Source organism: Pipistrellus kuhlii, unplaced genomic scaffold (genome assembly GCF_014108245.1).
Source record: "Pipistrellus kuhlii isolate mPipKuh1 unplaced genomic scaffold, mPipKuh1.p scaffold_m20_p_16, whole genome shotgun sequence".
Taxonomy (NCBI): domain Eukaryota; kingdom Metazoa; phylum Chordata; class Mammalia; order Chiroptera; family Vespertilionidae; genus Pipistrellus; species Pipistrellus kuhlii.
In genome coordinates, this window is record NW_023425471.1 from 25,683,656 (window position 1) to 25,706,758 (window position 23,103).

Here is a 23,103-nt window from a genome sequence, read left to right on the forward strand (position 1 = left end):
CACCCAGTAGTCAGGGTGCAGTAGTGTCACCTCCCAGGGGGGTTAGGGGAGATTGCACAGACGATATTGCAACTGGAGAAGGTGAGGATCATCTGACCTGCACTCAGCCCCTACAGTTCTCCAGTGATGGCACTTGGCAGATGACCATGGATTACAGGGGACTGACATGTGAAGGTCGAAGAAAAGTTTTGTCCTCCCTCAAGAATATTTGCACAGCCCTACCATTTGTCATGGTTTGGTGGCACAGATTTAGCTACCTGGGGAAAGCCTCCCACCGTGACAATGTTCCATTAGATTGATGATATTATGCTAAACTCTGATTCTCTTTCAGATTTGAACACAGCTGATAGTAGCCTACAGCAGGCCTTGGACTCATAGGGATGGGTGGTCAATGGCTGCAAGGTCCAGGAACCTGGTTTATCTGTGAAATTCTTGGGAGTTGTCTGATAAGACCAAAGTGATCCCTGAAGCAGTCACTGACAAGGTACAGGCTTATCCCCGATCCACAATGGTGAAACAGTAGTGGAAGTTTTCTGTCATTTTTTTCAAATAGGTTTTCAATTTCTTGCTCCCTCTCTTCTCCTTCCAGCATCCCCATAATGTGAAGGTTCGTACACTTGAAGTTGTTCCAGTGGCTCCTTACACTATCTTCATATTTTGGATTATTTGCAGAGGATATCACTTGATTTTTAGGTTCACTTGTTGATAGATATGTATTTGTTGTTCATAATTTTTATCTTTACGTTATTATTATTCTTCCTCTTCTTAAAGAATAGCTTTCACCAGTTCATCACTGGTTTGGTGGTGATGAACTCCTTTAGCTTTTTCTCATCTGTGAAGCTCTTACGTGACCTTCCATTAATTCAGTATTGAGAAAGTAAAAAGGGAATGAGTGGATATGAAGAAAAAGAATGAGAAGAAAATAATAATAATAAATTTACAAAAAAACTTGATTTCAAAAATGGTATAAAAATTAAAAATAGCAAATAAAAATAAAATGTAGTGATAGAAAAATAATGTGAAAAGAAATAGAAAATAGAGCAACAAACAAAAACGGGGGAGGGGGGGAGAAAAAAAGGATAACAAAATAATAAAAAATAGAAATAAAAGTGAAAAAAAGTGGAGTGTTGTTCCTTTGGCTGGCTTATGGTCCCAGTCTTCTGTACTGTACTATTTCTCTGTTTCCCATTGCTGGGGCTGAAGGTTTCTCTTTAGGCCAGTCCCTGTGGATTCTCAGGGACTATTCAAATTCCTTTGTGTCATTCAGGGTGGAATCTGGGTGTGGCTGTATTGGAGGGGCTATCTCTCAGGAGAAAATGGTGTCCCAGGACCCGGGTATGACTCTGCACCAGACTCGCTACCACCTCTCCTGGCCTGCCTCCTCTCCCCAGATTCCACAAGTCCACACCTTCTCCAGCACCTCAGCCACGGGTAAGTGTCTGTATCCAAAAGGTCCTATGAACTGGGTTCAGTGAAGAAAGGCACAGGCCCCAGAGCAGGGAAAGGACTGTGTCTCTGCAAGCTCCTCTCTTGCTGGCACTGCGTTGTCCGGCCAGCCCTTCAGGGCCACCTCTGAGCTCAGATCCAAAATCCAAAGTCCAAAATCCCTTGCCTCCCACAGTCCCATGGACCCTTTTTTCACAGCCAGACGCTTTGGCTGTCCCCAGGGAAGGGGACGTGGCTTGGCGCCATGCGGTTTCCCCCTGACCCTCTGGGCCCAGAGGTCCAGCAGATTCTCCTGCCCAGATCCTTGATTTTACCTTTCTCCAGGGGACCTTTGCCCTTTCCAGCTGCAAACTGTCTCACCAGCTGAGTCTATTTCGCCAATTCGGGCTGAATTTTATTTGTTTCAGCTGCTCTCTCTATTTGCTCTGGGACAAGGCTCAGGACACATCTGGCTATTCCGCCACCATTTTGTCTCTCTGCTTCTTGCCGGGATGCCAGATAATTTAGTTCCTCCCTGCATGTCCCTCATTCTTTCAAACTGCTGCCCCAGCACTGGAGCTCAGAGTGAGTCTAAGTCTGTCTGTGGGCCTATTAAGAGAAACTTCCTGGGACTCCAGCAGCCTCCATCTTACTCAGCCACAATCCCCACTGGTTTTTATGGCCAGGGTTCCAAACATTGGAACCTTGGACTAAGGAATCTGGTATGGAGCTGGGATCCCTTGTTCCTCACTGTTGGGCATGGGGAGTCTCCCCAGCCAAGATATCCCTCCCAATTAAAAAAAAAAATAAAGCCACACGTTTGTGGGACCAGCCCGTTGTTACTCTACCACTCCTACCAGTCTCAATGTGGCATCTTCTTTAATTCTCCACTTGTAGGGCTTCCATTCAGCAAAATTTCAGGTTGTTCTGAATGGTGGTTGCTTTGTGGTTTAGTTGTAATAATAAAAAAAAACTGATTAGGGCTCAGATGCTTTCTTTTTTTAAAATATATTTTATTGATTTTTTGCAGAGAGGAAGGGAGAGGGATAGAGAGATAGAAACATCTATGAGAGAGAAACACCAATCAGCTGCCTCCTGCACACCCCCTACTGGGGATGTGCCCACAACCAAGGTACTGGAATCAAACCTGGGACCTTTCAGTCCATAGGCCGATGCTCTATCCACTGAGCCATACTGGTTTCAGCTAGTTGTAATTTTTATGTGGTTGTGGAAGGAGGCAAATACTTCATTTAGCTATGCCTCCATCTTGGCCCTCCTGTTTTGTTTTGTTTTGTTTTTAATTTATCTTTGCCGGGGGCCTGCCTGGCAAGTTGAACCCGGCTGAGGTAGGGAGGTGGGAATTGAGAAAAGAAAGAGAGACAGAAGAGCGGGGTCGGAGGACTACAAGTCATCAAGGAACTGTAGCAAGTTTATTCACTGCGTAATGTTTTTTATCCACAAGGCACTAATTAGGAGGTCTGTCCAGAGGAATGTATTCTTTGTTCCTCTTAATCTCTAAAGGAGAGATAGAACGGAAGGACAAATTCTTAGTACAGCAAATCTCAGTAAATAGTTACAGACTTCTTGGCAAACCATGAAAGGTTGCTCTCATTCTACTGATAATCGCCATCCAAACAAGTCAGGGAAAACTGTTTGGGTAGGGGGCCAGCCCTGCTAGTCTACCCAAACAGTTTTCCCTGATGCAAGGACCTTGTCAGCTTACATCCTGTCACCAACATATCTTTATTGATTTGAGAGAGAAAAGGAGAGGGAAAGAGAGAGAAACATCAATGAGATCAGATAGAATCATTGATTGGCTGCCTCCTGCACATCCCCTACTGAGGATCAAGCCCGCAACCTAGGCATGTTCCCTTGACCAGAATTGAACCTGGGATGCTTCACTCCGAAGGCTGACTATCCATTGAGCCAAACCAGCTAGGGCTTGTTTTGAGTTTTAATCACTGAGTCACCTTATGCCATTTTATTCCTCACTACACTATCTGTATTTTCTTTATATCAATTAGAGTTCATTTCTCTGAGTGGTACAAAATAAGAAATTTTTCATCAGGCCTGGTCTCACATGATTGTGGAGCTGATGGAGTAATTTATACATGTCATTGCCTCTGTATCTTGTGTTGAGACTGTAGTCAGGGAGGAAAACTGAGTGTTTATGAGAACAAGGACAAACTGGAACCTGTGAGGAGGAATTGAAACCCACAACAACTGGAATCAAGGAAGAGAAACAGAACTAGTGTCTGTCTCTCACATCTCCAATCTCAATCACGTGGGTGACCACTGTGTTACGGAATACAAGGGTAAACTGCTTGGGTATTCTATCAATATTCAAGAACAAGATGTGGTTGTCATTGGGGAGTTTTATTTACTTGTATAAAGTAAAGGAGATGGGATTCACATTAAAAGTTCTATATCCCTGAGGAGATGCTTAGCAAATGTTTATATACACTATTTGGCCAATTACCTGTTGGCTTTTTCTTGGCAGTTGGCTAAATTTATCCGTTGGGTTTGGGTCAAACTTATCAGATTACAGTGGCATCTGCAAAATACTGTGCTACATTTGGACATTTAATAAGTATAGCTTGATACCTTTGTCCTAAAAGAAGCTGGTGCCCTGCATCATAAAACTACATTTGCACTTGGACCTTGCCTTAGAGAATCTGAAAAATGAGGTCTGGTAGTAGCCTTTGTTCTGTATACCACAACAAGGTAATCCAAGAGATCAGCAGCAACATGAAAAAGCTACCAGAGTGCTCCAGGTTCTGCACTGACTTTCCAAAGGTAAGAAAAAATATACATGGTTGCAACTTCACTTCTGCCCTCTAAATCACACAGAAAATGTGTCTTGTAACTAATCCTAACTAACCCCATATAGGGCAGGAAATTTTGTGAAATATAGTTCTAGTTTATCAAATGTGACACAATACAAAGCCAACACCTCATCTATAAACCAACCAAGAAACTTCATTTCCTTTAGCTAAAAGTGTGGTTTACCTGGATTATTGTGAGGATAACAAGATATTCCCTATGGGCATATAGGGGGTGAGGGGAATCTCACCCATTTACATGGGAAAAGTTTGCATTTTTGAAACATACATATTTATAATTTCAGACTAGACATTTTCCCTTAATTTCAATTCCATATATCCAGTTCTCTACTTGACATCTCTTGGACAACTAATAAAGATATCAAAATTATGTCTAAAACTGAACTTTTGATCTTTCTTTCTTCTGCCTCCCAAACAAAACCATTCCATCTACTGCCTCACCCATTTTAGTAAGTGGCAACTCCAGCCTTCTTATTGCTTAAGCCAAAAAACCTTGCAGTCATTCTTGACTTATTAGTATTTCTCATACCTTATAGCCAACCCATTAGGAATCAGGAACTCCTGGTCTCTCAACATTCAAAACATAACCATGTCCACTGCTACCACCTTGGCTTTAGCCACCACCATTGTCCCTCACCTGGATTATTGCCATAGCGTCCTAATGGGGCTGCCAGATAAAATACAGGCTACCCAGTTAAATTTGAATTTCAGGTAAATAGATAATTTGTTAGTATGTTCCATATCATATCCTCTGCCTGTAACACCCTTCTCTCATCTCTCCATGTGGCAAGCTCCCAATTCTTTCAAGGTTTTCCTCAAATACTTTCAGCTTTCAATGATTTTTCCAAACAAACTTATTTTTTTTTTAATTTTAAATTGATTTTTAGAGAAAGAGTGGAAGGGAGGAAGGAAAGATGAGGGGAAGGAGGAGGGAAACAATGTGAGAGACACATCAATTGGTTGTCTCTCACACACACCCTGACTGGGGCCAGGGATTGATCCCGCAATACAGGTACATGCCCTTGATGGAGCATCAAACTTGTGACCCTTCAATGAGTGGGCCGCTGTTCTAACCACTTAGCAACACTGGCCAGGGCCCTTGGTTGATTCTTTTTTTTTTAATAAATATATTTTATTGATTTTTTTTTTTTTTACAGAGTGGAAGGGAGAGGGATAGAGAGTTAGAAACATCAATGAGATGCCAAAACCGGTTTGGCTCAGTGGATAGAGCATCGGTCTGCGGACTGAAAGGTCCCAGGTTCGATTCCGGTCAAGGGCATGTACATTGGTTGCGGGTACATCCCCAACAGGGGGTGTGCAGGAGGCAGCTGGTTGATATTTCTCTCTCATCGACATTTCTAGATCTCTATCCATCTTCCTTCCTCTCTATGGAAAATCAATAAAATATATTTAAAAAAAGAAAAGAAACATCAATGAGAGAGAAACATTGATCAGCTGCCTCCTGCACACCTCCTACTGGGGATGTGTGGGGATGTGCCCGCAACCAAGGTATATGCCCTTGACCAGAATCAAACCTGGGACTGTTCAGTCTGCAGGCCGAAGCTCTATCCACTGAGCCAAACCAGTTCCGGCAGCCATTGGTTGATTTTTGTATGTGCCCTGATTGAGGATCAAACCCACAACCTTGGCGTATCTAGACAATGCTCTAACCCAGTGGACGGCAAACCCATTAGTCAACAGAGCCAAGTATCTACAGTACAATGATTGAAATTTCTTTTGAGAGCCAAATTTTTTAAACTTAAACTTCTTCTAATGCCACTTCTTCAAAATAGACTGGCCCAGGCCGTGGTATTTTGTGGAAGAGCTGCATGTGGCTAGCAAGCCACAGTTTGCGGACCATGGCTCTAACCAACTTAGCTACTGGGCCAGGGCCCTGGGGACAGTTTTGCTTTTCTTGTTTTCATTCTGTATGTTTTGTTCCCCACTGTTATCTTCAGCACATAGAACAATGCCTCATCCACAGTAACATTTAATATGTATTTTTGAATGAATGAATGAATGAGTGAGTGAGTGAGTGAACGAGCCTGTATTTGAACAGGGTATCTGGTCAAAATTTAACTATTGCCCATAACTTATTGGAGAAAAACTAGGAAGAGAGACAGGTAGCTAGTAAGTGTGAATCCTTGATCTATTTGTAGGCATTTCCAACTCATCCCTAGGTAGAGTGAGAATAAGTGCTTTAAGGCAGTGTCTTTTATATTTTATTGCTCATGTGAATCCATTGGGGATCCTGTTAACATGTAGGTTCTGGTTCAGCAGGTGTGGGGTGGGGGCTGATAGTTTGCATTTCTCATAAGCTCACAGATGATGTTGATCCTGGCAGCCTGGGAAGCCTACTTTGAGTAGCAAGGTTTTAAGGCATTACTGAAGTTTGGTCTCAGACAATATAGTCAAAATATGACCAGCTGGGAAATAGTTACTGCCAGTGGTTCAACCTACTAAGAAATAGAGTGATCAATTTTGAACAGAGATATCTGGTTCATTATGACTATTTGAAACAAGGACTTTGCCCGACAGCTATGGTCCTAAATTTAATAACACACTTGGCTATGTTTCAGTGTGGGAGTGTTATCTCAGTTGAACTGGCACAAACATGAAAAGTAAGTTATGGAGGAAAAGGGAAGGCTAACATTGCTAAGTTTGACTCAAAGAAATGTGATTGGCATAGGGGATATTTGGAATGAGCATGCTGTTATTTTGGTACTCCTTAAATCACACTCCGTGGGGTCTTTCTGTAACCAAAACCAAGGTTTGTCTACCTGCCACCATAAAAACCAAACTCATGAGACAGGTGCTGGTAAACAGGAAATTGATTTATTCAGGTGCCGGCAACTTGTGAAGATGGGGGACTCTGGTCCCAAAGCACATCTTAACATCTCAGTGCAGGTAGGGGGTTTATGGAGAGGGAGAGGGAAATCAGAACAACGAGATCAGGAGGAGGAGATGTGGATGTGCAGGCAGTGTCCTTGCATGTCCCAATATGGATCTTTAATGTCAGCATATTGGAACTGGTCAGTGCTAGCCAAATTCCTGTGGTTGGGCAATCTGTGCCAACTGAAGTTGTGATCAAGACTATTTATTGTAGAAGCAGAAACTAGAACTGCTTATGCCTGCAATATGCTTATAAGGAAACTGTCAGTATATGAGGTTTTGTTTTTTTTAAATCAATTTATTAGTACATTTTATTCTTTTTGTATTTTATTTTTAGAATTGCCATGTATTCCAAAAGTTGCCAAAATCATCACCAAGGATTCACCGAAGATGTGCGGGGAGGAGGCTCAACACTGATCAAGGGGCCAGTCAGGAGCAGGAGGAGGGGGACGGGGCCTTTGTCCCTCCTAATGCCATGGAAGGGTCCCCCTCTGGCCGGCACCTCCCCATCGCCCAGGTTGTTTCTCGGGCAGTGGGGGAGGGGGAAGAGGTGTAGTGTGAGTGGCCCCAGTAGGGAGGGTGCTGGGCCCCATCACATGCACTCAAAACACTGGTGTCCTGGGGAGCAGGAGGGGCTGGCCAGGACAAGCCCCCAGCCCCGGCTTATAGGAGGAAGGGGTTAGTGTTGGGGGCTGGAAGGCCCTGGAGGCAGGATGGGGGGCAAGCCTGGGCCCCTGCCCAGGAGAGAGATGTATGTCAGTGGTTGGTTCAGGGTGAGCGTCGCAGGGGGTGCGGGCTGGAAGGGGTTGGTAACGGAGGGACCAGTGACTGGGGCTCCGCTGGGCAAGAAGGGGTTGGAGGCCTTGGCTCCAGGAAGCGTGGGGCCCAGCCAGGTCTCCAGGGAGTTCAGGTCCACAAGGGCTGCGTTGGGGCCCAGAAACAACTCCAGGATCTTCCATGTGGGCGGCGTGGGGGTCAGGGCAGCCTTGGGCGGGGGGCTTCCCACAGCCTCGGACAGAGAGCCCTCACCCCGTTCATGTCGAAGGCCCTGGGGCTACAGGCGGGCACCTCCCGGCCAGCAGCTGCAGCTCCCCTATGCGCAGCTGCAGCTCCCCCGTGCTGCTCCCTGAGGTCATCAGAGCTGTGCATAGTGGGTCAAAGTCAGAGAACTCTCCAGGCTCTGCCTCAAAGCCCCCAACCACTGCAGTGCCGTTGATGCTGGGCTTGGCCCCAGGAGTCCAATAAGGCCAGGGCTAGGACCTAGGGATTGAAAGATGAAACGGAGGGGCCAAGACCAGGAGGATCTATCAGGGATCAGCAGCTGAGGGTCCACCAACCAGGGCCCTACAATCTGAGCTCCCCCACAGGTCAGGGGTGGGCCCCTCTCCAGCTGCAGGGGCCTGGGTCTCACCCAAGGGTCAGCCGGGGGCCCCGCAGGGGCAGCAGACCTCCAGGGGTCCCCAGAGGCCAGGGTAGGGGCTGGACCGCCCCAGGGGTCAGCAGCTGGATGAACAGGATCCCCCACCCCCCCACCCAAGAGTCCGAGGCAGCAGTGACATCTGCCTGACTCAGGGGCTAAGGCCCCCACCAGCCCTGGGGCAGAGACTTCGTCTGTCTGGACACTGCTTTTCCCATCAGAGCAGCTGGCCCGGAAGAGTCTTTCAACAAACTGGAAGGAAGGGCAGGGGTTGGGGGGGGCAGGGAGGAGGACGACATCTCTGGAGCAGGGTGGAGGGGAAGAACCCCAGGCAGACGCAGGGACACCGGTGGAGGAGGCCAAGGCCAAGGCGGAGGAGGCGAGGGAGGGAGTGAGAGGCAGAGGCTCAGGGAGGAGAGAGAAAGCACAGCACAGCCCTGGGCTGTGTCCTCGCTGGGAGCCAGAGTCCACTCTCTCAACACCTCAGGGCAGCTGTGCTCTCACAGGTCCTCGGGCCAGGGGAAGTTAAGTATTTCAGCCAAGGCCACCCACTGGGCCGGCCTGGGCCCCAGAAGTTATACCTTTAAATGGAGACCAGGGATGCTGGCAAGGATCGAAGGGTGAGAATCCGGCAAACGGGACAATCCCTGACCCCATGCCCGGCGCTCCTCTAAGCGCTGGACACACAGTAACTTAATGAGTCCTCGCAAGTCCGTGACTCATGGGCACCTCATGGGAGGGGGGAAGGGGAAACCAAGGCCCAGGGCGCTGACTCTCTCGCCCCAGGACGCAGGCCTCAGCGGGGAGCAGCCTGGCTCTAGTGCAAGCTCTGACCACCACCATCCATCGCTTCTGAGCCGCCCAGGAGCCGAGGCCCAGGCACTGGGGAGAGGTGTGAAGAGCTAAAGAGGACGGCCACGGCCCACAGCCCACGGCCAGGCACACCTGGACAAGAGATGATGTGGGAAGACTGAGAGGAAAGGGAATGAGAGACGGGGAGAGAGGGACAGAGAAAGCGGGCAGAGGGGCTACCCAGACGCAGTGACGAGGGCAGGGACCCAACCGGCCGCGGCCACAGAGCCCCGAGAGGCTGCGAGGCAGGAAGGGAAAAGCAAAACAACAAAAGGCAGCAGTGGCCGGGGACTGACCAGGAAAACGGCATAAAACACAGAGCGGAGAGAATCTGGGCCTGAATCCTGACCATCTGCCCCCAGCAACCTCCGCTGGGGGACGGGGAGAAGCCCCTCCTGGGCAGGGGCCATGGCAGGCACATCCAGTGCTGGGGCCGGCCCAAGGAGACCAGGCCGGGCTGTTCTCAGAGGAAGCCCAAGCACTTCCCCAAGGGGGCATCGAGAGACTCCCACCCATCCACCCCCAACCAGTGTGCTTACAGGGAACACGCTGACAGCTCACTAAGGTCTCATCCATGCTGCTTAGCAGGGAACTAAGCACTTCAAAGAGTGGGAGCACACCGAAACCAGCTCAGTAGATAGAGCATCGGCCTGTGGACTGAAAGGTCCCGGGTTCGATTCCGGTCAAGGACATGTACCTTGGTTGCGGGCACATCCCCATTAATTAGAGGGTGTGCAGGAGACAGCGGATTGGTGTTTCTCTCTCATCGATGTTTCTGACTCTCTATCCCTCTCCCTTCCTCTCTGTAAAAAAATCAATAATATTGATATATATATTAAAAAAAAAAAAGAGTGGAGACTGGGAGAGCATCCCTCCCATTCAATAGAGGGTTTGGGTGGGGGCAGGACAAATAGCCTCTCAAAATGACCGACATCGACATGGCAGGACAGAGACCATGGGGGGGGGGTGGAGGGGGAGAACAGGGCTCTCCGCGGTCAAGACACGCTTTCTACCTGCCTGACTGTGCGGGGCTCGTCACGGGCACCCCCTCCGCCAGGCGCGCAGTGGCCCAGAGGAGCAGCAGCTGCAAACACCCCAACGCTCCAGGCCCAGGCAGGGAGAGGTGGTGGCAGACATCGCAGCGAGCTAGCAGCGGGCCTCGGGTAGGTGCGGTCCCGAGCCCAGCCACCGGCCCGCGGAGAGGGGCGCGAGGGCAGGGGACAGGGCAGGGACAGAGACTCCTGGTGACCGAGGACACGGAGCGAGACGCGAGCAGGAATCGTGACCACCAGACACAGAGACGCGCGGGACAGTGCTTTGTAAAACGGCGAAACAGACACAGCACCAGCAAGGCCGAGGCGGTGACAGAGACAGATGCCCAGAGAGACACGGGCAGTGCAGGCCCACCCGGCGTCGAGACGCCACGGCCGTGGAGGCGACCGGGGACCGACAGACGCCCGCATCTCGGCCCCCTCACGCTGGGCTCCGGGGGTCATGGCGGGCAGTCCTCTGCCCCCGCTCTGCCTCGGTGTCGCAGGGACAGCAAGACGAAGCCCCCCGCCCAGCGCCCAGGAGGGACACGGAGAGCCGAGTACATTTTATACTAATCCCATTTCATGGTTAGTCAGAGAAGTATAAAAGTTTTATTCCCTGTTACATTTTCATAGGTTCAAAAAAGCTTTCTTCAAAATAGGAAATTAGCAAGTCAGGCAGCTCCAAATAACTGACTTACATACCCAAGTTCCTATGGCTGTCTTTCTATTCCTAAGTGCTCAGGCCAAGAAAATAACAGAAACCATTTACCATTTCTGTGTGTGTTTTGGAAACACTCTTCCATTGCTACTAAGTCTCACAATTCTGAAAATTAGGTATTATCATCTTCATTTTGCAGTTGAAGAAACTGAGGATAGTTAGGTTAAGCAACTCACCCATGATCACGCTGGCAGGCAGAATAATGTCCCTTCAAAGGTGCCCATGTCCTAATCTCCAGAAACTGGGAATGTTTTTTTACATGACCAAGGACTTTGCAGATGTGATTAAGGATCTCAAGATGGGGAAATTGCCCTAACAGGTTTGGCTCAGGGGATAGAGCTTTGTCCTGCAGACTCAAGGGTCCCAAGTTCGATTCCGGTCAAGGGCATGTACCTTGGTTGCGGGCACATACCCAATGGGGAGTGTGCAGGAGGCAGCTGATCGATGTTTCTCTCTCTTCAGTGTTTCTAGCTCTCTATCCCTCTCCCTTCCTCTCTGTAATATCAATAAAATATATTTTTTTTAAATGGGGAAATTATTCTGGTTTATCTGAGTGGGCCCAATATAATCACACAGGTCATTATATAGAGGCAGAAGGGTCAGAGGTAATAGTACAAAATGTGATGATGAAAACAAGAGGTTTCAGTGATCAGGAAGGGGTAATGAACCAATGAATGTAGGCAGTCTATAGAAGCTGAAAAAGCCAAGGAACTGAATTCCCCGTACAGCCTAAACAAGGAATGCAGCCTTGCTGACAACCTTGATTTTAGCCATGAGACCTATTTCAGACCTCTGACCTCCAGAACTGTAAGAACACATCTATTTGTTTTATGACACTAAATTTGTTGTGATTTTTACAGCAGCCATAGGAAACTAATATTATTACAATCATCCATCTGGTAAATGGCAGAACTTGGATTCAAATAGGTCCAGTGGGCCTCAAAATCAGTGCTCTTCCCATCACTATGGCGATAGTGTTTTTAAAGAAATGGTGGATGCAAAAGTGGAAGGGAGTTCTAGCTGCTTTGTCTCAGTGGATAGAGCATCAGCCTGCAGACCGAAGGGTCCTGGGTTCGATTCTGGTCAAGGGCACACGCCCAGTAGGGGGGCGTGCAGGAGGCAATCAACGAATCTCTCACACTGATGTTTCTCTCTTCTTCTCCCTTCCTCTCTGAAATTAAAAGTATATACTGAGTGGCCAGATTATTATGCTCTCTGAGTGCATAATAATCTAGCCACTCAGTATATATAATAGAGGCCCGATGTGTTTTTGTTTGTTTGTTTTGCAGCTCAGATGTTTTAATAAATCAAGAGTAAAATAAGGTAACAACAAGTCTCCTTCTTTGAATCACATGGCATCGAGGCACTATGTTCTGGAATCAGAACAAAATATTCCAGGATAGGAATCACTCCTATAACATGTAAACTGGATATTATGATATTTATAACATCTCTTCTCAGGGATAGGCCTGGCCAATTAGTCATGGTGCTCAATATTTTATTTAAGAATCTCCTTCCTTCACATATCCTAAGGTGCTATGAAGAGGGACTTTATACTCCGAAAGGCACACATAAATAAAGACATTATGCTGAGTTGTGAAATCTCACTCAGAGGAAATTTACAGGTTGAATGCGGTCAAAGGGAGAGTTCGGTATTACGACCCCAGGAATCTCTTTGGTTTTGGTGCCAGCCGGCACTCCCCATGGAGAGGCCCGATGTGTTAATTCATTCATGGGTGGGGTCTGGCCAGCCTGGCAGGGGGAGGGGACATGGGCGGTTGGCCAGCCTGCCTGCCGGTCAAACTCCTGGTCGAGGGGACAATTTGCATATTAGCCTTTTATGATATAGGATATTCACTGAGTGGCCAGATTATTATGTGCTCAGAGATCATAATAATCTGGCCACTCGGTGTATATATATGTTTAAAAAAAAAAAGTGGAAGGGGAAAAGTTGCAAGAAGCAAGAGAAGCTTAGTAGAATTGATCCTGGGGTCTACATATCCCCAAATAATCTCTTGCACATAGCCTGATGTTTTTATATTTCAATAATTATAGTTATTTGGATTAAAAAGTATTCTTTTCAAATAATTCCAAATACTTCTGGCCAGATGTAAAGGTCATTTGCTTGTTTAAATGGATTACATTGATCTCATTTTTTCTCCTATTACTTGTTGAAATAATTGCAATGAAAAAATGAGGTTTTTCCCAGCTGGTGTTGCTCAGTGGTTGGACATCAACCTATGAAGTCATGGTTCAATTCTCAGTCAGGCACATGCCCAGGTGGCAGTCTTGATCCCCAGTGGGGGACATGCAGGAGGCAGCTGATTAATGATTCTCTCTTATCATTTACTAGAGGCCCAGTGCACGAAATTTGTGCACGGGGGTGGGGGTGTCCCTCAGCCCAGCCTGCACCCTCTCCAATCTGAAACCCCTCAAGGGATGTCCGATTGCCTACCTGGATCGAGCCTAAACAGGCGATCAGACATCCCTCTCACAATCCAGGACTGCTGGCTCCCAACTGCTCGCCTGCCTGCCTTCCTCATTGCCCATAACCACTTCCCTTTGAAGAAACCATAGGCAATAAAATCACAGACATTTCTCGTAGCAATATGTTTCCCAATACATCTCCTGGGGCAAGGGAAACTAAGGAGAAAATAAATAAATGGGACCATATCAAAATAAAAAGGTTCTGCATAAGAAACCATCAACAAAATGAAAAGGGAGCCCACTGCATGGGAGGACATGTTTGGCAATGATATAGACGATAAGAGGTTAATTTTCACCTTACCGGTTTGGTTTGGATAGAGCATCGACCTGTGGACCAAAAGTTTCTGGGTTTGATTCCTGTCAAGGGCACATACTTTGGTTGCAGGCTTCTCCCAGGCCCTGGCCCTGGTCAGGCCCCATGCAGGAGACAACCAATTGATGTGTTTTTCTCACATCAATGTTTCTGTCTTTCCCTCTCTCTTACACTCTCTCTAAAGATCAATGGAAAAATATCCTCAGGAGAGGATTAACAAGAAAAAAAAGAGGTTAATTTCCAAAATATATAAGGCATTCATACAGCTGAACAAAAGGAAGATGAACAATCCAATTTAAAAAATGGGCAAAGGACCTAAATAAATACTTCTCCAAAGTGGACATACAGAAGGCCAAGAGAGTATGAAAAAAAAAATGCTCAAAATCACTAATCATCAGAGAGATGTAGATTAAAATGACAACGGGGTATCATCTCACACCTGTCAGAATTGTTATTATCAACAAATGACAAGTGCTGGCGAGGATGTGGAAAAAAGGGAATCCTAGTACACTGCTGGTGGGAATACAGACTGGGACAGCCATTATAAAAAAAACAGTATGAAGTTTCCTTAAAAAACTCAAAATGAAAATGCCATTTGACCCTGTGATCCCACTTCTAGGAATATATCCTTAGAATCCTGAAACGCCAATCAGAAAGAATATATGCACTCCTATGTTCATAGCAGCACAATTTACAATAGCTAAGAACTGGAACCAGCCCAAGTGCTCATCAGTAGATGAGTGGATAAAAAGCTGTGGTACATTTACACCATGGAATACTACACAGCTGTAAAAAATGAAGGATCTATTACCCTTTGAGATAGCACAGAGAAAACTGGAGAGTATTATATTAAGCAAAATAAGACAGAGAAAGACAATTATCACATGATCTCACTTATATGTGGAATCTAAAGAATAAAATAAACTGATGAAAAAAATAGATCCAGCCGAGACCGGTTTGGCTCAATGGATAGAGCGTCTGCTTGGGGACTGAAGGGTCCCGGGTTCGATTCCGGTCAAGGGCATGTACCTTGGTTTCGGGCACATCCCCAGTAGGGGGTGTGCAAGAGGCAGCTGATCGATGACACTCTCTCATCGATGTTTCTAGCTCTCTAGCTCTCTCCTTTCTTCTCTGTACAAAATCAATAATATATATATATATATATATATGAAAAAAAATAGATCCAGAGACATAGAAACATAGAACAGACTGATATATCTTAGAGTAAGGGTGTCGAACTCAATCAGAGAAGGGGCCAAAATCTAAAATCCAGCCTAAATCGCGGGCCGAATGGTTTACTGAACAGTCATAAACTGTCATTGTGATGGAAACGCAGTGGAGTGCAGTGATGACAGCGCGGTGCGGGCCACATTGCAAGGCCTGGCGGGACGGATTTGGCCTGCGGGCCTTGTGTTTGACACATGTGTCTTAGAGGGAAGGTGGGGATGGGTATATGGGTAGGAAGATTAACCAAAGATCTTATATGCATATATGAATAACCTATGGGCACAGACAATTGGGTGGTTAAGGCCTGGGGCGGGGGGAGAGGCGAGTTTGAAGGGGTCAATGGGGAAAAAAGGGTACCTCTGTATTACTTTCAACACTAAAGATAAATTAAAAAAAGAAAATTAGTATTAAAATAGTTAATAATTTAAAATGAATATACATACATTTTATTGATAAAATAATATTTTTAAATATAGAAAAGAACTAAATAAACAAAAAACCCAAATGGAGTTATTCCAGGAATGTTTTTATTCTCATCAAAGTAACCAATAACCAGATGCCTCACCCCCCAAAAAAATAACAAGAGTAAAATAAATATTAAGAAAAATTATTTTAAAGCAAGATCCACAAGTAATGGAAAATTTTTCTAAGAGCAAACACTTGATTTTAAGCTATGTACATAAAATATATGTATGCTTAAATTTTTGGAAATATCTGTCTACAGTGCTATTTAAGCATTCTGAACAAAGAATACATTTGAAAAAAGAATACTTTTTTAAAAGTTAAAGCACAATATAAAATTATTTATTCACAAGGCATCAAATTTTACACTCTAAAATGTAGATACTAAACAAGGAAAAATAGGATTTCTATTTTCACAAATAACAACCATACTTCATACTATGTCACTAAATACTTCAGTTGTGTTTTAAGCTTTGAAATTCAAAAGGCATCTTTGGATATTTAAGATAAAAAGGCGCCCTCTGGAGTTGAGTCTGAACCAGCACTGGATATCAAAACATCCTTGTTAACTTCAGACTGAGGGCATGGTTGCTGAATGAATACAGAAGAGTGACAAAGGAATAACAAATAATGAACTTCAAATATTAAATTCAAATATACAGTAATGCCTCCTTATCTGTAGTTTCAGTTTCCCCTATCAGCTATACATGGTCAACCATTGTCTGAAAATCTTAAATGAATAATTCTAAGAAAAAGACAATTCATATGTTTTAAATTGTGCACCATTCTGAGTACTGTGGTGTAATCTCACACTGTCTCAGTATGTCCCACCCAAAACATGAATCATCACTTTGTCCAGCATGTCCACATTATAAATACTCCCCACCGTTAGTCACTCAGGAGCCATCACAGTTATCAGATTGACTGTCATGGTATCACACTGCTTGTGTTCAAGTAACCCTCATTTTACTTACTAATGGCCCCAAAGTGCAGAAGGAGTGATGGTGGCAATTTGGGTATGCCAAAGAGAAGCCATACTGTGTTTAAGTGAAAAGGATGTATATAGGGAAAAGCATAGCATATATAGGGTTCAGATGTATCTGCAGTTTTAGGCATCCTCTGGGGGTCTTGAAACATACTTCCTACAGATAAGAGGGACTACTATCAATCTATTTTCCTTTTATAGGGTAATATGTGTGTACATATGTGTGTAATGATACATGTACATGAACAGATATACACACATACATACACATTTCTAATATTTGTTCTCGCTAGTAACCAGTTTCTTAATGCTAATTTTAACTGAAAGCAATGTTTTTGATCCTCTCTACATATCACTTCTCTCTCTCCTGTAAATCAGGGGGTTCTATGAAGCTAATGGGAGTTCAGGATTGCAAAAGACAACTTGTGGTAGAGAACTCAAAGATGGCTACAGATATTTAAAGCAAGATTGTTTCTAAACAGCATGCTTTGTGTTCTGGTAATAAGGGCTGAAATTATAGCCTTGATTTTTCCCAGACCATAGGCTGCTCTTCTCACTATCCTATAACTTTGGGTCCCTTGGCAGGTGGGGCCAAGAGCACAACTCAAATGCACATATAATAATAAAAGTAACTGGCTTGAGAGAGAGAGAGGGAGGGAGGGAGAGAAAGGGGGGGGAAGTAAGAGAGAGTGAGTGACGGGAGGGGTGCTTCTTTTTTCAAAAGTCTAGTATACATCTATCATATTAACTGTTTCTTCTGGAAGAAACAAGTTATAAAGTATGATGGGCTGCTGGAAAAAATAATAAGAAACATTAAAATTCAAACTGGTGGCATGGAAGATGGCATAGGCATTGGTCTAAGAAAGAGCCTAGACATATACAAACTCATTCTTATTTCATTAAAAATGTATTTGCCTTTCTAGATTAACAGCACCTTCATCAAGTTTCAGTTTTTTTCTTTAAAATTGCTGAGATAAAAATGAGATCTCTAAATCTGAAAAGACAACATGGAATAATGTAAACTTTTTTGTGTATGTATGAAAAGATGAGAGAAAGAAAGTAGACTGGGAAGAACCCCATCCCACACTACCATCTGAGTTCAGACTCTGCTCTTTAGCAATGATTAATATTTATTACTGACCTCAAGCCGAGAAAAGAATTAACATTTACTGAGTATAAACTCTATGTAATAGGCACTGTGTTAGCAGCTTTATGGCAATGGGAAAAAAATATTGGAAATTTATTTATGAGTTCACTTACATATTCTGCATATAAAATCAATCTTACAATTACCAAGGAAATTTTAATAGTCATACAAGTACAGTACCAGATCTCTGGCCAGTGTATAAATTTCCAGGCACTCACAGAAGAATTTCTAAATTTATATGGTAATGAGAACAAATCTCTGAATTGGCCAATCTCACTAATTAGCAAATGCATAAGTTTTAAACTCAAGAAAAGTAGAGATTAGCCTCAAAGGTATCACAACCTAGCGAAATTCTCGTTTCTGTATTATAATTTATTTATTTTTGGTGAAAGAAGTTTTGTATAATAGCATTAAAAGACATTTTGAGTGGTTATCTAAAACACCAAAAGACAATTAAAATCTATTAAGTTATATATACCAGCTAAGGACAAATATATGCCATAAATGGACAAATTTAGTGAACCCAAGTAATTTTATATGACCATTATATGTTAAAGATGGTAAAAAAAAAAAAAAACCTTTAAAATGTTTTTATTGATTTCACAGAGGAAGGGAGAGGGAGAGCAGGGGGTAGAAACATCAGTGCGAGAGAGAATCACTGATTCGTTGCCTCCTGCATGTCCTCTACTAGGGAGCGAGCCCGAAACCCGGACATGTGCCCTGACCAGGAACCAAACCATGACCTCCTGGTTCATAGGCCGATGTTCAACCATTGAACCACACCAGCTGGCAGTAAAAATATCTTTGAAAAGTCTTTGATCTTTGAAAAAAATGAATTGTGGGAGAAGCTTAAAAATCTTAAGTTTCTGTATTGAGACTAATAGACTAAACTAAAAACAACCTAGAGCTGAACTCTGCAGGAGTGAATTGAAAGCTTGCACCAAGCTAGAGTGTCACTGAAGGTAGATCCTGATATACTTTTAACAATGGAAAGATGAGATGGGAAGCAGGGAATGCTAAGGACCTGTAAAGTCTTTTGAACTACAAGATAAAGAAAGGAACAAGATATTAATTTTATCAATGAAAAACCACCCATACTTAGCTTACTCAAAAGGAGATACAAAAGAAAACATACTGGGTCATCTAAGAAAGCAAATACAAAGACAAAGATGTACAGAAAATAAGGGGGAAAGAAATCCTGTAATAATGAAGGCACATCTATTTTCAAACAGTTCTACTATTTTCCTTCTAAAACTAAATGCTTTACACAGTGCTTTGAAAGCCATTGTTTCCCAATCTGGCAGGGATGAAGACTCAAGATTATGCTCTCAAACCTTCAAATTTTTTATTATCATTCTCTTGAGGTTTCTTTTGTCAAATAAAAGAATCATCTATCACTTTAGCAGCAGTTTGGCAATCTTCCATTGCAGGGCTTGCTGTAAACCTCACCGGCTTACCTGATTGGTTGCTAGTGAAAACAAAAAATAACGGAAGTTTATTTTTAATAAAACTGGGTTCAGAGCTGATGCCCTGAAAAGTATATTTTTGTCATCAGAAAAATGCAATCCAAATAGAATCCCTAATATAAGAGTGTAAAACCCATACAAAATCCTTTCATAATATTTTGAAAAGCTAAGGTGGCATCAAGTATACCGTGTCAGTGTATAAAACAGGAGCTCGGAGCACTCTTTGTGGCCTGTTACAATGCAGTGTCGTCATCTTCCCTGCAGTCCCCTACCAGGAGTGAATGCTTGTCAGGTTCACTGGTACCAACGCTGTTTAGGGACCGTTTATCAGACAGTAGTGAGTTTATGGAGGCTCTGCTGTAATTAACAATCCGGTCCAGCAAACCCAGTTTAGGAGAATTTCTTGAGGTGTCATCTATTCCGACGTGAACGCTGATTTCTGAAGGACTTTTCTGTCCCATGTGGCTCCGGGCATGCAGTTCGTAATTCTCATAAGTCGGTTTCCTATAACTGGACACATGCAAAAGTACACGAGTTTGAAATAACCAAATGTGAACTAGATGCTTGTTACATTAAAAAATGAAGAGATTTACTGATATGAAATGTATAAAGATGGTCCCTGCTAGGAAAGCTCAAAAGGAATGGTGTGTAGTCACATGATCAGAAATCCTACCTCTCAGCCAATGTACTCAATTTTACCCCACTTGGTGCTTGCGCTTGCTATGTACAGACTATATAAGGTGATACTTACATAAGTGACATTTATGATTAAGACAGTTTGGGCTTATTGCAAGAATAAAACCTACCAAGACTGTGGAAGATAGAAGTAATATAAAACACAAATGTGAACAAGCCATCATACTTACAGCTTAAGGAAGAGAGAAGAAAGTACTACTGAAACAGAAGAAGCAGCCATTGCAGCAGATCCCATCCAAGGCTGCAAAACCAAACCGATGGGCATAAACACTCCTAGGAAACAGGTGTGGATTAGTTACAGCAGGTAGTGCTAAACAGATCACCAATGTGTTTCTAATACACATTTACAAATCATTTCCTCATTTGATATTTACTCATCAATTAATATTATTGTTGGTGGAGATTTATGTGGTTGTCAATTTTTCACTAATAGAGTATTGCTGTGAACATTCTTGTGCATGTCTCCCTGTGCACGTGTTTGAGAATTATTCTAGAGTCACACCTAGAGGTGAAGCTGCTGGGTTATATGTAACATGGGCACATTTTCAGCTTTAGGTGGATATTCCTCAGTTGCTTTCCAAAGTGGCTGTAACAGATCACAGTACTATCAAAAACTTGTCCACACTAGGTTTTGACAGACATTTTATTTTTTTGGGGTTTTTTTGTTTGTTTGTTTTTAATTTTTTAAATAAATCTTTATTGTTCAGATTATTACAAATGTGATCCTCTTCCCCCCCTCAATTGCTCCCCTTCACCAGGTTCCCACCTCACCCTCTGTCCTTTCCCCATCCCCCATTGTCCTCATCCATAGGTGCACAGTTTTTGTTCAGTCTCTTCCCGCACCCCCCTCTCCCCTTTTCCCTGAGAATCGTCAATCCACTCCCCTTCCATACCTCTGATTCTATTATATTCACCAGTTAATATTGTTCATCAGATTTTTAAATTCCCTTGGTTTTTAGATTCACTTGTTGATAGCTACGTATTTGTTGATCATAATTTTTATCTTTATCTTCTTCCTCTTCCTAAATAACCTCCTTCAGCAATTCATATAATTCTGGTTTGGTGGTGATGAACTCTTTTAGCTTTTTTTTATTTGTGAAGCTCTTTATCTGTCCTTTGATTCTGAGTGATAGCTTTGCTGGGTAGATTATTTTTGGCTGTAGGTTCTTGTTATTCATCACCTTGAATATTGCTTGCCATTCCCGTCTGGCCTGAAAGGTTTCTGTTGAGAAATCAGCTGACAATCTTATGGGTGCTCCTTTATAGGTCACTACCTGCTTTTCTCTTGCTGCTTTTAATATTCTCTCTTTGTCTTTTGCTCTTGGAATTTTAATTATGATATGTCTTGGTGTGGTCCTCCTTGGATTCCTTTTGTTTGGGGTTCTGCGGGCTTCCTGGACTTGTAAGTCTATTTCTTTCCCCAGGTGGGGGAAGTTTTCTGTCACTATTTCTTCTAGTACTCTTTCGGTATCTTGCTCTCTCTCTTCTGGAATCCCCATAATTCTGATGTTGTTTCGCTTGAAATTGTCCCAGAGGTTTCTTACACTATCTTCAACTTTCTGGATTCTTTTATCTTCTCCCTTCTGCAGAGGAGTGTCCTCTGGCTCTTTGTGTTCTAAATCTTTGTCTTGATTCTTGCGATCTTCCAGTCTGTTTTTAGGACTTTGTATAATATTTTTTATTTCAGACAATGTTTTCTTCATTTCTTGTTGATCCCTTATTATTTCTAGTTGTTCCCTTTTCATATCCTCATAGGTCTCATTTATTTTATCGGCCTTTTTTAGGATATTGTTGAATAACCTTATAACTGTAGTTTTGAACTCAATGTCCAGTCTTTTCTTTTCCTCCATCTCCTTCCTTTGTGTCCTTCTTCTTGTCTGCATTTTAGTTGTTTCCCTGATTTGAATGGAATAGCTTTGTGTGCTAGGTGTTCTGGTAGAGCCCAGTAGCACAGCCTTCCCAGTTACCTGCAGTGGACAGTCTTGGTGTAGCCCTTTGTGGGCTGTGTGTGCAGTCTTGTTGTTAAGCCTTGCTTATTGTTGGTATCACTGGGAAGCGTTGATCTCCAAGCCAATTGGCTGTGAGGATCAGCAGTGACTCAGCTAGCAGGGTTTCTGTACTCTGCTTAAATAGGGCGGGGTCTCGGGGTGGCGCAGACAATCTTTGGTTCCTTGTCAGTCTCGCCTTAGAAAAGTCCTGTTCGTGGAGAGTTTTGGAAGATTGGTTGCAGGCGCGCACGCACCTCTTTGGTAAAGGCGCAGACAGGCTTTGGATTCCTGCAAGTCCCTCCTTAGAGAAAGCCAGCCTCTGGGAGAGCTTCTGTGCTCAGCCACAGGTAGGGCGGAGTCTCGGGTTGGTGCAGACAAACTTTGTTTTCCCTTCAGCTCCTCCCCAAGTCCCGCAGTAATGGCCTCTGGCTTCACACACCTCCAAGAGATCTCTGCCCACTGCCTGACAGTCTGGCCTCTCCCTGTCTGGGGCCGTTTATTAGAGCAATAGGATGATTCTGTTTTCCTCTCGGACAAGAAAGCCAGCCGCGTTAGCTGTTCGCCCTCTCTGCATCAGGAGTAAGCCAGTAGCAAACTCAGCCCGGCCCGCCCTCTCTGCATGCAGGGAGTAAGCCAGCAGCAATCTGGGTCCGGCCCTTCCTCTCCGCACCGGGATTAAGCCAGCGCCTTTTTGCGCACACAGTTCTCCGTACCTTCACACTTCCTGAGGTTCAGCGTGCCTTCTCTCTCCTTCCCAGATGGCAGAGCCTCCTCTCAGCCAGCCGTCTGGCGCTTCAGGGCAATGCCTCCCCTGTTTTTCAGTTCTAAATTCAAATTTGTTGTGGTAGGCTGCATTCGGGTGTCTACCCTATGCCGCCATCTTGGTTTCTCCTCTTGACAGACATTTTAATATTTGCTCATATGATGGGGATGAGATAGACTTATTGTGTTTTTAAATTTTTATGTAAGTAACTGTATTTTCTACAGAGATCTTATATAACAAATATATTTTTAAAAAAAATAACTTGCTCCACGAATTAATCTATCTGGATTTTTAAAAATTTGTTGATTTGAGTGAGAGGAAGGGAAAAAAGAGAGAGAAACATCAATTTGTTGGGTATTTTTTTTGCATTCATTGGTTGATTCCTTTT

The 23,103-nt window shown here is 44.0% G+C and overlaps 1 protein-coding gene across 1 annotated transcript in view; it reads right to left on the reverse strand.

Moving 5' to 3' along the window:
* Positions 1–19,176: 19,176 nt before the first annotated feature.
* The window catches only part of ATP7A (ATPase copper transporting alpha), a 138,059-nt gene continuing 134,132 nt past the window's right edge, over positions 19,177–23,103 (reverse strand). The window contains exons 22-23 of the mRNA XM_036439860.2: positions 20,135–20,237; positions 19,177–19,778 (exon numbers count right to left, since the gene is read on the reverse strand). Of these exons, the coding sequence (XP_036295753.1) occupies positions 19,502–19,778; positions 20,135–20,237 (380 nt within the window). The 3' untranslated portion in view covers positions 19,177–19,501. The remainder of the gene's footprint in view (positions 19,779–20,134; positions 20,238–23,103) is intronic.